Here is a 15,001-nt window from a genome sequence, read left to right as displayed (position 1 = left end):
ACAGATAAGTCAATAAAAAAACTAAATAAATATTAATAACCGTCCAAAAATAAATGGAAGGAAGAGGACCACTAGGCAGGGGCTTTGAGCAAGGTTCAATTCCTCAACTAACGTATTGGGGGGCGGTTGAAACTCCTTCTGACGGAATTCTGCCCTCACAATATGTTTGGTTCTGCCAGTTGGGACCAGCATCTTCTCCCAACATCAGAGCCAACGCACCGCCAGGTGGTGATCAGTTGACAGCTCCGTCCCTTGGTTTGGTCCCTAACGTACTCCTTTGATGATACGATATGGTGACAGATCGTGGAGGGTTGTGTGGAAATAAAAAAATAAAAATAAAACAAATGTATTCAAGCTGTTGTCTTTATTACAAGATACCCTAACACATTTTCTGGTAACAAATACTGAACATCAAAATGATTCGAGATCGTCACAGTACAACGACCAAAGCCACAGAAACCATCACCACCATCAAAGTAGAAAATATTCCTATTCGTACCAGACATATTTAAGACCATTAGAGATTTGCAAATAATTTTAAAATGGCACAGTTTGAAATTGTATACAAAAAGTGAACTCAAAGGGAATTAACACAGCAGTTGAGTTGATTTTACTAAAAGATTACCTGAGTGGAATTGGCACAAAGCCATTATGAGCGAGACCAGTGATTAGACCAGTGATTCCCTTACAGATAGGGGTCTTCGATCCTGTTCCTCAGGGGCCGGTTTTGTGGCTCAATCAGCTGTGTTACAACAGGGAGAGACGGAAAACATCCTGGATATTTTTTTTTTAATGTTTTCTCTTTCATGTTATGTCACAGCAACAGTCAGTTCCAACTGGTATTGTACTCTGTCCATCCCGGAGGCGGTGCTATGTAGATCCTGCGTCCTCTCAAAAAGATGGTGACCACGCCTCTGTAGCCAGTCCTTGGCACGCCGGACTTTAAATCGTCCATGATTCCTAGGTTTTGGGCAAACGCTTTGAAGCTTTCCTTGGTGGAATAATGCAGCCGGAAAGGGCCACCACCCTTCAGCGCCCCCTGCTGGATGTCTTCAAAAGTGACAACAGGAGCGTCATAAACCTCCTTCTGGAAGCTCTTCTTGTACGCATCCTCCTTCAAGTAAGTCAGATTCATTTGGGTGAAAGGCACAAACTCAGAGTTAAGTTTAACATATCGCAGGTACTTGTCGTAGAACTGACCCAGGCTCACACCCTGCCGGCCGAACGTCAGTGTGCGCGAGATCTCAGGGCGGACGCAAGCACGGCCGCGCCGCTGCTCAGGTTTGCGCATCCAGTCGTCCCAGAAGGCGGCGGGCCACGTGGGCTCCAGCTCCTCCCAGAGCTCCCGGAGCAGCATCCATCCCAAGCCCGGGAAAAAGTCAGTGCGGTAGAGTAGGCGAGTGCCCGCCGGGTCCACAAACCCTTCCCTGCCGTTGTCGTTCCAGGCCGACACGCACCACAACCTCGGGTCCGACCGGAGCAGAGGCAGCATGGCTCGGAAGTACTCGAAGAAGTCTGGCGCCACCTGAAGCGGGAGAACAGAGTGTCACTTTGGTATACAAAACAGGCAATTAATTTCGTTTAAAAAAATAAAGTTGGATATTCCAGAAAAAGCTGTAAACTTGATTTTATAACAAGACTTTAACAAATACCTCGAGGTCATCTTCCACGATGACGACAACAGAATAACTGTGGAAGACTTGCTTGAGAGCCCAGCGGTAGTGCCTGGAGATCTTGTAGTAGCCTTGAAACCTTTTATGTTCCGGTGGCACCGCCACGTCGGCCAAATCGGGGTGCATCAGATGCGTGACGGCGCTGCCGTACGAGCGGATGACGTCAGCCGTTTCGGCGTGCCCGCAGTCCTGACTCACAATGATGGGGAAGATCTCGGCCGAGGGCCGGTACTGGATCAGCTTGTCCAGGCAGCGCCGCACCGTCACCCGGTTACATGCCATCACCAGGATGGGAATAACAGGAGGCGGTGCCGGATTCAGTTTCTTCTTCTGCCTCGCCCAACGCACAGGTTGGAATTGTTGGATCTGCATCAGGATTTTATTCTGTAGCTGCAGCTCCTTCTCCAACATGTCGGCCGTGCGCAGCACTTGGGCCACAATTTCATCGTCATAGTTGACTTTGGGCAATTGCGTCCCCTCTTGTTCTGGAAGTCTGGCCCGCAGGAACAGCACCAGCAAGGCATTCCAAGTGAGGAACAGCAAGGAGCTGTACAGGAACAGATAACCTCGCTGGCAGTGCATGGCCCGCCCAGATCACACCGTACACGAAAAAAAAGAGGCTGCAAAGAGGGAACAACAAATGTGGGGTTTTTTTCCCCCCAGGATTTTAAAATCACATTATTAGATAAATCAGCTATTGTATTTTCAAGAATTGCTCATTTTCAGGAAACAAAATTGCATATTCTAAAACTGTTTTGTTTGTTAGAAATTGCTGCATTTTTCCTTCAATGGAAAAAAAGCGTATAATTTTCTTTTACATTACTTTTTTTTTTTTAGTAAAAGGCCTAATTTGGTCCAGGGAGAACAAAGGGAGTGTTACTTTACAAACATTCTGATAGTTACCTGTTTAAAAAATAAGGTAATAATCTAATCCAAGTACCATAAATTTAAAGTAACGTAACTTGAATACTTTTCTTTATTTTTAGATTACTACAATACCAAATGTGTTCGAAAAAAAAAAACAATACGATTTTCTGTCTTATAATGGTTTTTCAATGCATGGTTTTGGAATGCCACAGGAAGCATGAGGACCCAGAATAAAACCCAAAGTAAAAGAACCACTTGCGCACAAAGCTGCAGAGTTTGACAGAAGGATAAAACTTCCTTCCGTAATATTTCTTATAGCGGAGTTTTGCTTCAAGCACAATAATCATTTTGATACGATGGTAGAGAAAGTATTTACAAGCAGACTGGATGAATTTGACAGCTCACACATTTCTTCGTAAATGTTATTTAAAATAAATGAATAAATCCCCCCCGTTAATACGAACCACTTTTAAAAGTGACCGAGCACGTATCCAGCCAGTGACCCCTGGCCAGCAAAAAAATTTACAGTGAAGGCAAACCATTTGCATTTTCTTCCACGAGATGTCAGCGTGAGTTTTTACATTTCAACTCATGTCCCACCTTCCTGATAAATTGACTCAACTGCAGAACAAAGTGCTTTTTTTCCACACAAGGATCCACATTAAAAAGCCCCCTCGCCCCTAAATTGTGCTGACGTTTGGACGTGTTCGACGAAACGGTTTTGCGTGTATATTTGAGACCTTACCGGGAAAACAGAGCCGTCTAGTCCTCTCGTTTTGGCCATTTTTGTGTGACCGGCCGCTTCATCTTGGACGAACGCTGAGAACGGAGACGTCGCGACGCCGTCTTCGAACAACTTTCGACGGCGGCGGAAGCAACTTGAAGGCCATGAAAGTTAAGTTGGATTTGGAAGCAAAACACGCCCGAAAACTTGTGGCAGGAGGCGGAGGGAGACCAGCGCAGACAAGACAATTTTGCAACTTCCTCCTTCAGTCGCGCCTCCCTTCTCACCTTCAGACTTTGCGCAACGCCTCCGCCTTAAAAACGAGTGCCGAAAAAACTAAATATATAAAAAATAAAACATCATTTTAAAATTACTTTCAAAAATAATTGTTAAAAAAACCTATAAAATTAACATTATTCATTCAAAAGAAAATGTCATTCTTTGCAAAATGTATTTACTGCAGTAACAGGTAAAATAATACAATATACTAGAGGTAAAAATTAAGGCAGGGGAGCAAAAATAAATGCATAGGGAGCAAAAATAAATAAAACCTAACATATAGTATAGTATGGTATATATAACGAGGTTCAAAAGAAATAAATACGAGTCAATGAAAAAATATAAAATAAACATTTCCATCTTTTTGGGCACATTTAGCATCCATTACAACGTGTGTATTTTTTTATGCTGTAAATGCCACGGAAGCTACTATAAAAGTGAGCAGAAATTGCCCAAAAGTGTACTGGAACATTGGGTGATTTGGGTATTGTCCAAGTGCTAAACATTTTCCGTGTTGCCAGGCATCAAATTCATTCGAGGTGACAACTATTTTAGTACTGTCAAGGCTTACTTACATAAGGCAGCTTGTACACTTAGAGGCCAACGTCAACATTTGCAAAACAATTGAGCCGCACTCTAAAAGTGGCTGGGTCCAAAGTTAGTTGGGTGAAGTAGTTAACAACTGAACCATTCATCCGCCAACGTTTTCTTAAAATGTATAACGCCAACTACTGTCGAGGAATACTTTGCCAGATTATTTTTTGCCTTAAAGGGGAAGTCAAGTCAAAAATATTTTTATGGATAATGATGAATGGAAGTTCGGTACTTGCCCATCCCGAAACATTCAATCCAATTTGCTCAAAATCCATGTCTACCCAGCAAGTGGGTTATGGAAATAACTCTGCATTTGTTTTAATGTGCACTGAAAACTAGAGCTGGCTAGCTCGTTAAAGTTAGCCCACTCTAGAGCTCAGTGGCTCAATCGTAAAAATTATTTTAAAATGTCAAGTTAAGCACATACATCAGTATCACATCAATGACAAAGACATTTTTGGCACGTTTTTTTTTTTTTTACCTCTCGTTGTGAGTATTTCTCTTGGTTCGCCGATGGAAAAGTGCTCACCAAGTATTTGTTTTTGCCCAATAGGTCGAAGTCCAAATGTTCAAAATACACGCGCAGGCCGCAACTTTAGGAACACCCGCACCACCACGTGTTACACTCGTGGAAAGAAGATAACCAAAATGTTCTGGAGGTGGACTTCATGTTGAGGTCATTTACTGAAAATATTCACACACACACAAAACAAAAGTCAATAAATAAGACAGGGATCATGGTGTATCAAGTTCAAGGCCTTGGACTGTCAGTCGGGTCTGCTTTTGGGGATCTTCTGTCGGGAATCATCTTTGTTTATCTGTCAGAACACAGATTAACAGAAAAGATTAAATTAGTTGTATATAGATTTCATGTAATATTCAAATCTTTCTTTGAAAAGTGCTGGCAAAACAAAGTACCATTGATCAAAGGATGTTCTGTCTTTTATGTCCATGCTACCTATTTATGTAAAATGTTTACGTAAGATTGGAAATGCTCACATTTTTTTGTATTTATCGGAATACATATATACAAATGTCACCTGTGATTGCATAGCATAATTTATGACATTTTTTACGATATTTTTCAATTTCTCAGTTAATATTTTTTTACGTCTTTTTTCTACCTAACATTTTTAGGGTAAAATTTCTGTATTTCTAATCCAAAATTTTGAGTGTAATCCATCTGTATTATTTTCCAATGCTGTATTTTTGGGGTAATTACTTTGCATTGATTTCTAACACTTGCCCATCTTTGTGTATTATTTTCTTCTATTTTGGGTGCATTACTTCCAAATTATCTTGTTTATTTTTCTTGATAATAATTTTGGATTATCCAAAATATTTTTCTTGTAATATTTTTAGTGAAATACGGCTTCTTATACTCTCCTGTGTGTGTTATCATGTGCCTTCCCAGTTGCTCCTTATGAGCGTTTTTTCATGCTTCTAATGTCTCGCCCATGCAATATTTTAGTTTTCTCATTCAATAATTTTGGTGTGCTACTTAAAGATAATTCATTAAAAATTTTAGTAATATTTTATATTATTTCTAATGATTCATTGCGTACGATTGTCTATCTAATATTTTTGTCCGGTTTTCATCCATTTTCCCAATGGTTTATATTGTTCTAGTAGTTTAGAAATATTGATGATTTTTAATCCTTTTCCATTCTGTATTTTTCCGTTTTGCATTTTACAATATTTTTGTATGTGTCCTCTAATAATTTAATAATATATTGTTCCCTCTAATTGAATGCTTGTAATTTGACTTTAGTCTGGTTTGTAATTTTTCATGACTACATTTTCTATTATATTTGCATTTATGTAATCATTATTTTTGTTGTCCACGCGTTTCATAATGGTTTTTGTCACCTTGCGATGGCGCCCCCTGGCGCATCCGCAAAGCATGGCTAGCCTCCGTAACACAACGTGGGTCAGTAGAAGTTGGAGAGAGCGGCAGGTGCTCCACAAAGTCGCCCATCTGACCTCCACAAAAGACGGCGTCGCCTCTCCACCGTCACGGCATACTCCGCAAACCCCACACCGGTGCTGCTCACGCACGAACACTTTTATTTGACACGGTCGAAGCAGCCGGGTGACGACAACGCCGCCAGCGGCGGGTTGATGAGCACCTCCGGGCCGCCCGGTGCTCGCTTCGTGGCCGCGGGGCGACGCTGGGTAAGCGTCCGCCCCCGGAACGCATCTTCGCGGATCCCTCAATGAGTGGGCCCCGCCGTCCTCCCGCGGTGGTGACTCGTGCCGTACGGACAGTCGATACGTCGACAAAAAGCTCTCTCCGCGGCCGAGCGAGTCGAGCCGAGTCCCGCCGGCCAGCGCGGGGCCATAAGCCGAGGGAGAGCTTCGCTTGCTCGGCGGATTCCTAGTCCACAATGTGCCGCGACATCGGAGCACGGAAGTGAGGGCCGAGGCGGAGGGAGTCGAAGCCATGGCGGTCGGCGGTGTCCACAAGACTCGGCTAACTCGTTCAACCTTTGCTCTGTCCCCAGTGGTGGTTACTGGGGAGGGGGAGGAGGGAGAGAGAGAGAGGGGGGGGGGTCTTATTGGGAAGAGTGACCTATTCGTTGCCGAAGCACGGGAGGGGTGACGGTGTCATTTTAATTCGGACACTATAAATATAGAGCTGAAATTAATTCCGAAGTGGAAGCCAGACTGAAATATATAATATTCAAAATTATTATTCACTCAAAGCTGAATTGAATTAAAATGTAATCTTGCTTTTTAAAATAAAGTAACTAAATTAATGTAAATTAATCCATAATTAAATCAAAACATAAAACGTATTACATTCATCTTGGACATTCAATTGGATTCTACCTTTGATGACAGGAACAGACTTGATGGACAAAATAGCATTTTTTTTTCAGTTAAAAATCATCTTGCCTAATTTAAATAAAATGAAATGCAATTATTCCATGAAAAAAAAAACAACAACAAACACGTATGTTTTTGCTTAGAAAACTAGCACGATCATTTTGCTTCAATTCCATGGATATTGTGCTGCTCATTCTGGTATGCGCAGCACGGCCACCCGGGGGCAGCATTGAGCAAAAGTACCAATACAGGACAGTAAACCGCAGTAATATTAGTCATTCTTCCATCCATGATGTGTTTGCATCAAGCTCGCAGACTTAAACGTTATGTGGTTGTTTAAATGTGCAATGTCTAATTCTCTTTGTTTTATGTTTAGTTTGGCAGTAAACCAACCCTGGAGTTGCAATATACAGCTTTAAGCCTTTTTTTTGATGAATGATTTACCATTTGCCAAACTGCTTATTGTGGAATAAGAAGAGTCAGGTTCACTGCCAACATTTGCCGCTCACATCACAAAATTTAGTTTCCAAGTACTTTTCCACTGTTACAGCCCAAACACCTTGAATTTCCGCTTTTCCGACAAAAACAATAGGTTGCAAATTTGCAATGAATGCTTACCGTCTATATTTTTCAAGTTCAGCTCTCTTGTCGTTTACTTGTCTCATCCATCTGTTGGCCTTCTTGGTGCCAGAAGAATTCAGATAAAGGCGTCGCTCACCAACTGGTTTGTCTGCCTGCGAGAGAGCAAAGAGAAACTCACTTGAAACTAGAGTCTTGTGGCCTGTGGTGCGTTGACAAGTCTGGAGGGTATGCTCCCGTCTCAAGAAGAGCAAACGGGCTAGGCCTCCAAAATGGAAACAAAGTACAGTCGTGTACAGATAACGCATTCAACAAAAGTTCCATAATAGCCAGGCAGCTTTTTGTTGTTGTTTTACTGTTAAATAATATACACAAGTTTGCAATCATCGGTATGATACAATAGATTATACACAAGTATACACAGTTCATGTCATTTACATTTTGGCCTGTTTAGCGTAGGCCAAATGAGAACTGAAAACCTGCTTAAATGAGCACCCGTGCTCGAAAGAGGAATGCGCGAGCTAGCGGGTTAGCGTGCTAAACCTGCACAGCATTTTCATATTCATTTTTAATCTAGTTCTTCTAAAATTATATTTAGTCCATTTGAAGTAATATTTAAGAATTCTTTAAGATTATTGGTCTATGGGTTTTTAGCCTTAATTTGTATTATTTCCTAATAATATGCGCTCCCCGGCTATATTGCATTTTGAGCCCTTTTTTTTTTTATCGTATACAGGTAAATCTGAATTTAATGAAGTTCCACATTGTGCCGCAACACGCTAAGCAGCTATATGCTAATTTCCACACGCCCTTCTTTGGTCAATTCGCTTTGTATGTTAGCATTAAGCTAGCGCATGTTCATAAATGATAAGATTCGCTTGCTTGAACATTTTGGTGTTTAAATACTGAGAGAGGAAAAAAAACAACAACTCTGCCTCTTATTTGGAGGACTGTGCAACTGAGTCTCCTCGTTTTGTCAAATTTATATGACATTCTCATATTTTTTATTTTTTTTGCTAGCAAGCGTGAGAACAGGCGCTAAGGAATACTTAAGTGCATTCATATAAGTTGAAGAATTTTAATAACTTGTCTTAAAAGCATATAGGAGGCCTAAAACTATATTTAAAAAATAGTTTGTGTGGTCTCTCTATGTCACATATTTATTTATGCTCATTGCCGGCGGGTGGAAAGTATCGCAGCAAAAGTCATTTCTCTGGGCGGCTATGCTTGAATATTTACAGCGAGGGTATTTACAATAAAATCACATATCTACATGTCGCTATGTAAACTTAGCTGGTCCGAAAACAACACTTTGTAGCATTTTCCTCATCTTTGGCTTTCTCAGTTCCACTCCACTTTGCGTGCGATTTGAAGTCTGTTTCCTTCTATAGAAAAATGCCACCATCCTTGTTTGGCTTCATTTCTTCACCTCACCAAACATGTGAAGCAGTAGTGTTTAGTCAGTGTGTGTGTGTGTGTCTATAAAAAAAAAAAGTCACAGCTAGGGTTTGAACATGAGTAGAAAATTCGGGTAAATTTCCATGGGAATTAAGTTGGTAAATTAAGGGAAAGATATCTCATATTCATTCATGAATATAAACATTTTGTTGTGTCATAAGCAGTCATTTGTGCAAAATTGCATTTTTCCCCGCACTTCACTATAGTGACAGCACATCTAAAGCTTGCTTATATTACAACACTTACAAAAAAAATGACCATGCAACACCCAGAAAGGCATTTAAGTTGACGTCCTTGAGAATTAAAAATAAAAAAATAAACATGTGGATTTTGCTGTTTAGCTCCGTGTTGTCAAACAGCAAATTGTGCAGAAAGCACCGAAATACTGAACCAAAATAAAAAGCTCCTGATGGAGTTGACATTTTGGTAAATTCTTGGTTTATTCCAAATAATTCCCAAATAAATCCCAGAAATTTTGCAACCCTCGTCATGGTCCTGTCGAGTAAGCGACCCGTAGAGGCGGGCGAGGCGAAGTCTGGTTCCCGGGTGGTGGCCTCGGGTTATTGGTCACGTTGGGTATGATGACAAAGGCCAGGATGCCCACCATCAAGAGCACCACCGTGATGGTGACGACGCTGGCCACCGTGATGTAGTAGCAGCGGTCCGAGCGGAAAAAGCGGCGAATGCGCCCGCGCACCCTGCTGGGCGGGCGCCCTACATCCACCACGGTGGCGGGCGCCACACCACCCTCCATGGTGTCCAAGCGCAAAGCATCGGCGGGCGGCGCCTGCGTCTCGTGGCTCTTGTGCGGTAGGTTGACGACCCCGAGGTTGACGGGGTTGCTGGGCTCCGGGTTCTTCAGAAGGAGCTTGCCCTTGCTGCGTTTGAAGCGGATGGACTTGGCACGCTGCATTTCGGGCGGGAGCCTGCCGATGATTTCCTGGTTGTTGCCCAGGCGGGGCAGGTCCTGGCCGTGCGGGATGTCGGTGATCTCGCGACACACGGGGCAGGACAGCGTCTTGAGCTCGGGCGCGCTCACGTTGATGCGCGCCAGGCACTCCAGGCAGAAGGTGTGCCCGCAGGTCAGCAGCTTGGGCGTCTTGAAGGTGTTGTCGTAGGAGCAGAAGCAGATGGCGCACTCGAGCTCCTCGCCGTCGCTTTCCTCTGGTGGCCGGTGGCGCTCACCAGTGTCGGCGTTCTTGCTGTGCTGGCGGCGCTGGTGTCGGTGTTGGTGCTGGTTGGGCTCCCCTGAGCGGCGCTCTCGCCGCCGCCCTCGCTCAGAATCACTGCTCCTGGACCTCCTGACATTTTGCGGGCGACGGTTGTCCATGCGGGGCTTGACGTTGGCAGGCGGCCGGGTGTCGTGGCTGTGACTACGACGAGGCCGCCGCCTCTCCCGCTCGTCGCTCATGGCGGCGGTGGGTGTTTACCAGTCAAGGCTTTCTGCCGACAAAAATACAACATGGTTGATTTACAATGACGGGCAATGCAGGAGAATATTTTGGGGGTAAAATTTTTGTGTTGTTTCATAATATATTGGTCTGAAATTCTTTAAATATTTAATATTTTGATTAATTTGGTCTTAAATTTTCTGTCTAATAAGTCGAGCCCAATATTCTTGATTTATTCTCTTACATCTTTCATGTTCCTATGTCCTACCTTGTTCCAAATAATGTTGTATGATTGTGTAACATTTTGGTATTTTGGTTTAAGTTTCCCTCTTTTGGTCTCGTAATTGTTTTCATATACCAACAAATTTGTGAAGTATTTTTTAATTATTTCAAAAACATTTTTGCACAATATTCTGGACACAATATTATTTTCAAATATTTATGTTTAATATTTCTAGCGACCAATTTGTTTTCATTATTTTCAAAATTTGTGTCCAATAGTACTTTAAATTTTAATATTTTGGGCTACACTTTGTCAAATATTGAGGTACTCTTTCTGAATTCTTTCTGTTGTCTTGTGACATTTAATCACATAGTTATAGATCATTTTGTTGTATTTTTTTAATCAAATACATATATACAGTATATGACATTTGCAAATTTTTTTACTATTTGTATTTTTTTGCGCCACTATTTTCTAATATTTTTTACCAATTTTTTTCCTAATATTTGCTGTATTTATTGTGTAATATTGGTGTATTTTCCTTCTAATATTTTAGCATTAGATGTGTCTCCGCTTTGCCGTTTGCCAGTCAAGCGTTTCAGCAGGCAGCAACACAACCTCTTAACTGCCAATAACTTGCTAAGCAGGAAACAAGTAGAAGGTATCCAGCCCGATGACACCCAACATTGTTTCAGCGTTGAAGTTGGCTCTTTAGTTAGCTCGTAGGTTCTATTTGTTTTTCGGGCTTTACTGCACAGACGTCAGCATGCATGCCTGCGGTGGAAGTGCTTCCGATTATAGCCCAAACAAGAATTTTCTCCGCAAAAATCCACTACACCCGCTCTAATCTCAACATGAGTTCATCCAAAGCATTCTGTAAAAATAAGATTTAGCATCAAACCAAGTTTTGACGTTTTTTTTTGTAAAGGGTAAAAGTGATGGGAAAGAAGGACTTATAATTGAGCCACAGAGAACTTAAGTGGGCGAACTTCATTTTAATTAAGTATGAGTTTAAAAAATAAAAAATAAAACATCTCTCAGGTGGTCTCAATCAAGCGCTTGTTCCAATTTTGAGGAGGCAGGACTTTACCTGTTTAATCAGTTCAACACTCGGCCGACATCCCAGAAAGTGAGGTTCAGGGATTGAGAAAATAAGTAGTACCTTGAAATACTACAAGTGACCCAAATTGCAATTTTTTCCAGGCAGGAATGAATTGTGTGTATATATATATAAATACAAATATTTATATTTTTTATATATTGAATATAACATTAAAGTATTTTGATTTTCCCATACTTCTGTATTTTTTTATATTATTTTCTAATATTGATACAGATTTGCACAATTTTCTAATATTGTCTGAATAATATTTTTTCATGATTGTGTATTTTTTTCATTGAATATTTGGGTATATTTTGTCTAATATTTGGTTATTTTTTTCCTAATATTTCTGTATTTTATTTTTTTTAATTTTAATTACTCCCTAATATTTTGAGCATTTGTGCTTTGCCTTTCATTAAACAAGCGTGCCTCAAGTTTTGATTTTAGCCATTAGCGAATTTTGAACATACGGATGACCTTGATATCAAGTTTTACATGTAGCTCATTGAGTTTTATTATACAGTTGCAATACTTCAGCCCGGATCAATTCATTTCCTATGAGGAAAAGATGACATCTTGGAAGTCAGCTCACCGCTATTTCCAATTTGTGTGTCATTCTGACGTCTTTGTAAAAGAAGTGTATTCACAAGCCCAGAGCTGTAAAACTCCACTTTGTTGTTTGGAATTGGAAATTTGGCTTGTACATATAAAAGCAGAAATGGATACAGTATTCACTTAGTATATTTAAGCAGAAGTACAAATACATGTGTTTAAAAAAGGACTGGTCAAAGTACATGTACTGATTCAACTCCTTTACTTAAGCAAAAAGAAAAATTAAATGTAAAAAATTAAAAAAGATTTTTTTTTAACCGTCAATTATGTGAGAACTAATAAAAACATTTCTGCACACAAAATATATATTGTTTTATTAACTTGTGTAGTGAAGAAGGAAATTTGAAAATAAAATCACTAGACAAGTTATCAAAACATGCTTCCGATGGTTAGCTGACCTTGTGAACTGAGTAACAAGAATGCTAAATTAGCACATGCCAACTGAAAAAAAAGTGCATTTACATATTCAAAGAAGAAAATCTGAATTGGCAGAAACTGGCACTGAAGCATGTAAACAAATAAAAAATCAAATAAATACGTAAAATGCAGACACTTGAAAAATATGCTCAAGTAAAGGAACTGAGTCTTTGTAGTTTACTTCCAACCACCGTAAAAAAGTAAGAATAAAATCAAAACACACCTGTGGAGGAAGTCTTAATTCAGCAGTAGTTCCATGGGTGCACCTGACGTAAAATTGGGCTTCGTTGGCCTTCCTCTTTCATTCCAAGTCTCGCTCTAATGTCTTGTTTTCTGTGACACAGCACCGCCTTGTCGGGAGGGGCACGCCCCCACCTCCTGCCCGCCTGGCAGCCGCCTCTGGTCGGACCAGTCGGACCTGCTCCGCCATGTGCGTACGTTTCTGCAAGAGGCAATGACAGTCAGGCCTGGTCTCACATTTTGTACGCCACTCACAATTTAATTTCCAAGGGGATCCACTTGTATGCCTTTCTGTGACTCTTCCAGTGTCTGTGAATCTCTGTGATAGCCTAAGCTCGATTGGTGGCCACTTTCCTCCGAGAATGTCCTGTTTGGAGCCTCGCAATTGACACTGTTAGTGTTATATTGACTTTTAAGCCAGAACATTATCTTAACTTTAATGAATGTCAATGGCATCATGTGCATTTTACTTAAAAACATGTACGTTTCTTGAAATTAATATATTTTTTTAATATAGCTATATACTTTAGTTGTTTATATTTGTATACAATCTTGCTTTAATGAGCAGGTGCCTTTTTAAAATGGTTAATTTTTAAATTACATAAAATAAAAATATAAATATAATTTTTCTTAATTACTGAATAAGATTACATCATAGGAATTTCACATTTAAAAGGAGGATCGATGGTTTTAATATTTAGTATAAAAAAATATGGCAATGCGAGCATCTCATTTAAAATGTTTTTCATAAACATATTTTTCATAAAAAAGAACAAAATAACAGTTTAAACTTATTTTTTTAAATTGTTTTTTTAAACCCCTTTTTATATATTTCTTCTTTACAAGTAAAAAAAATAATTTTAAATTTCGCTTTTTTTATGTATATACCAGAATAAACATTTTGATTGGTATTATTTTTTTTATTATGAATTTTTTATAATATTTCAACAGCGTTGCATCTCATTGTAACCGCTTCCATTATTTTTATCTATTGCATTATTAGTATTAGTATTATAACAATTGAGAACTTCGCGTCATCATTGGGTTACTAGAGAGAGACTGGAAGAGTCATAGAAAGGATTTCAGACTAATATCCCTCACTTTTTTTTTTTTGTAAGGGGTGTATCAATGTGTCAGTTGTCTTAAATACCTTGCAGCTCCAGCAGGTCCTTGACCTCCATCGGCGGACAGGTGTGATGGATGTCGGCAGGACACATATTTGCACAGGCGGTGTCATGCGCGATACAAATCGAGGAGAACACAGCAACACTCGGCCGACATTTCATACCCGTCATACCTGCGTGTCGCACAAGCTCGATGACTCTTTGTGCGGTTTGGCGGTTTATCGACGCTGGCCATCACTTGATGCGCTGGGAACACTGTGGATGAACAACTAAACCACAAAGTTACGATGTTCAAATCAATACAAGGGGTATGATATTTCATAACTTGAATGTGAATCCCACGGCTTGCTTTGCAAAAACATAAAATATTGAAATAAAACATCAAACACACAAAATATGCTGATTATTATTCACATTAATAAGTGCAGATTGTACTGAGCTCTACTGGAAGAGATGCAAGACAAAGTCCCCAACTAATAAAGTATCCAGTAATATTTTTTCTCCCACAGACCAGATAAAATATGTCTGTATTATTGTATGCTTTGTTTGTATCTGTTGCTGCTCCAATTGTGTTTAAGTGGCAATTGTTTGCCTTTTGTTGCCATGACAACAAAGGAGTTGGTTTAGCGTCTATTCCGGGTCGAGAAGAAAAAAGTGAGACCCCAGGAAGACCGTCATGAAGACAGCGTGGTTTGTATTTTCCTTCACAGAGGGAGCACTTCATCTGCAAACTGCCTAGACAAGGCACCAAACAAATACTATACCACCATCACATCAAAAACTAGAACCAAACATTTAAGTGTGCGCCACTTAGTTAAAAAAAAAAAAGGATTTTTTCATTAGCTTGTCTGCATGCTATATGTTGGCATTAAACAAACAAACTTTTGTC

The 15,001-nt window shown here is 40.3% G+C and overlaps 3 protein-coding genes across 4 annotated transcripts; all 3 read right to left on the bottom strand.

Annotated features, from left to right (window-relative positions):
* Positions 1 to 349: 349 nt before the first annotated feature.
* mgat1a (alpha-1,3-mannosyl-glycoprotein 2-beta-N-acetylglucosaminyltransferase a) lies at positions 350 to 3,561 on the bottom strand. The gene is made up of 3 exons (XM_088307287.1): positions 3,286 to 3,561; positions 1,653 to 2,293; positions 350 to 1,525 (listed from the first exon to the last, which is right to left on the bottom strand). Exons 2-3 carry the CDS (start codon positions 2,253 to 2,255, stop codon positions 827 to 829), a joined length of 1,302 nt encoding a protein of 433 aa, XP_088163413.1. The 5' UTR covers positions 2,256 to 2,293; positions 3,286 to 3,561; the 3' UTR covers positions 350 to 826.
* Positions 3,562 to 4,786: 1,225 nt separating this feature from the next.
* On the bottom strand, positions 4,787 to 8,707 carry LOC148328901 (uncharacterized). 2 transcript variants are annotated; one of them, XM_088307290.1, is made up of 3 exons: positions 7,585 to 8,707; positions 6,007 to 6,650; positions 4,787 to 4,955 (listed from the first exon to the last, which is right to left on the bottom strand). In XM_088307290.1, the coding sequence occupies exons 2-3, from the start codon at positions 6,580 to 6,582 to the stop codon at positions 4,905 to 4,907; spliced, it is 627 nt and encodes a 208-aa protein (XP_088163416.1). In that variant the 5' UTR covers positions 6,583 to 6,650; positions 7,585 to 8,707; the 3' UTR covers positions 4,787 to 4,904. The 2 variants fall into 2 exon arrangements, with proteins under 2 accessions (XP_088163416.1, XP_088163417.1); XM_088307291.1 differs by having other exon boundaries at positions 6,121 to 6,650.
* Positions 8,705 to 14,646, bottom strand: rnf183 (ring finger protein 183). The gene is made up of 3 exons (XM_088307288.1): positions 14,139 to 14,646; positions 12,972 to 13,190; positions 8,705 to 10,446 (listed from the first exon to the last, which is right to left on the bottom strand). The coding sequence occupies exon 3, from the start codon at positions 10,412 to 10,414 to the stop codon at positions 9,491 to 9,493; it is 924 nt and encodes a 307-aa protein (XP_088163414.1). The 5' UTR covers positions 10,415 to 10,446; positions 12,972 to 13,190; positions 14,139 to 14,646; the 3' UTR covers positions 8,705 to 9,490.
* Positions 14,647 to 15,001: the final 355 nt, after the last annotated feature.

The sequence above is a fragment of the Idiotropiscis lumnitzeri genome, chromosome 10 (genome assembly GCF_059441095.1).
Source record: "Idiotropiscis lumnitzeri isolate Australia: NSW breed Sydney's pygmy pipehorse chromosome 10, RoL_Ilum_1.0, whole genome shotgun sequence".
In the NCBI taxonomy this organism is placed as follows: domain Eukaryota; kingdom Metazoa; phylum Chordata; class Actinopteri; order Syngnathiformes; family Syngnathidae; genus Idiotropiscis; species Idiotropiscis lumnitzeri.
This window is presented reverse-complemented; position numbering and strand designations above follow the sequence as displayed.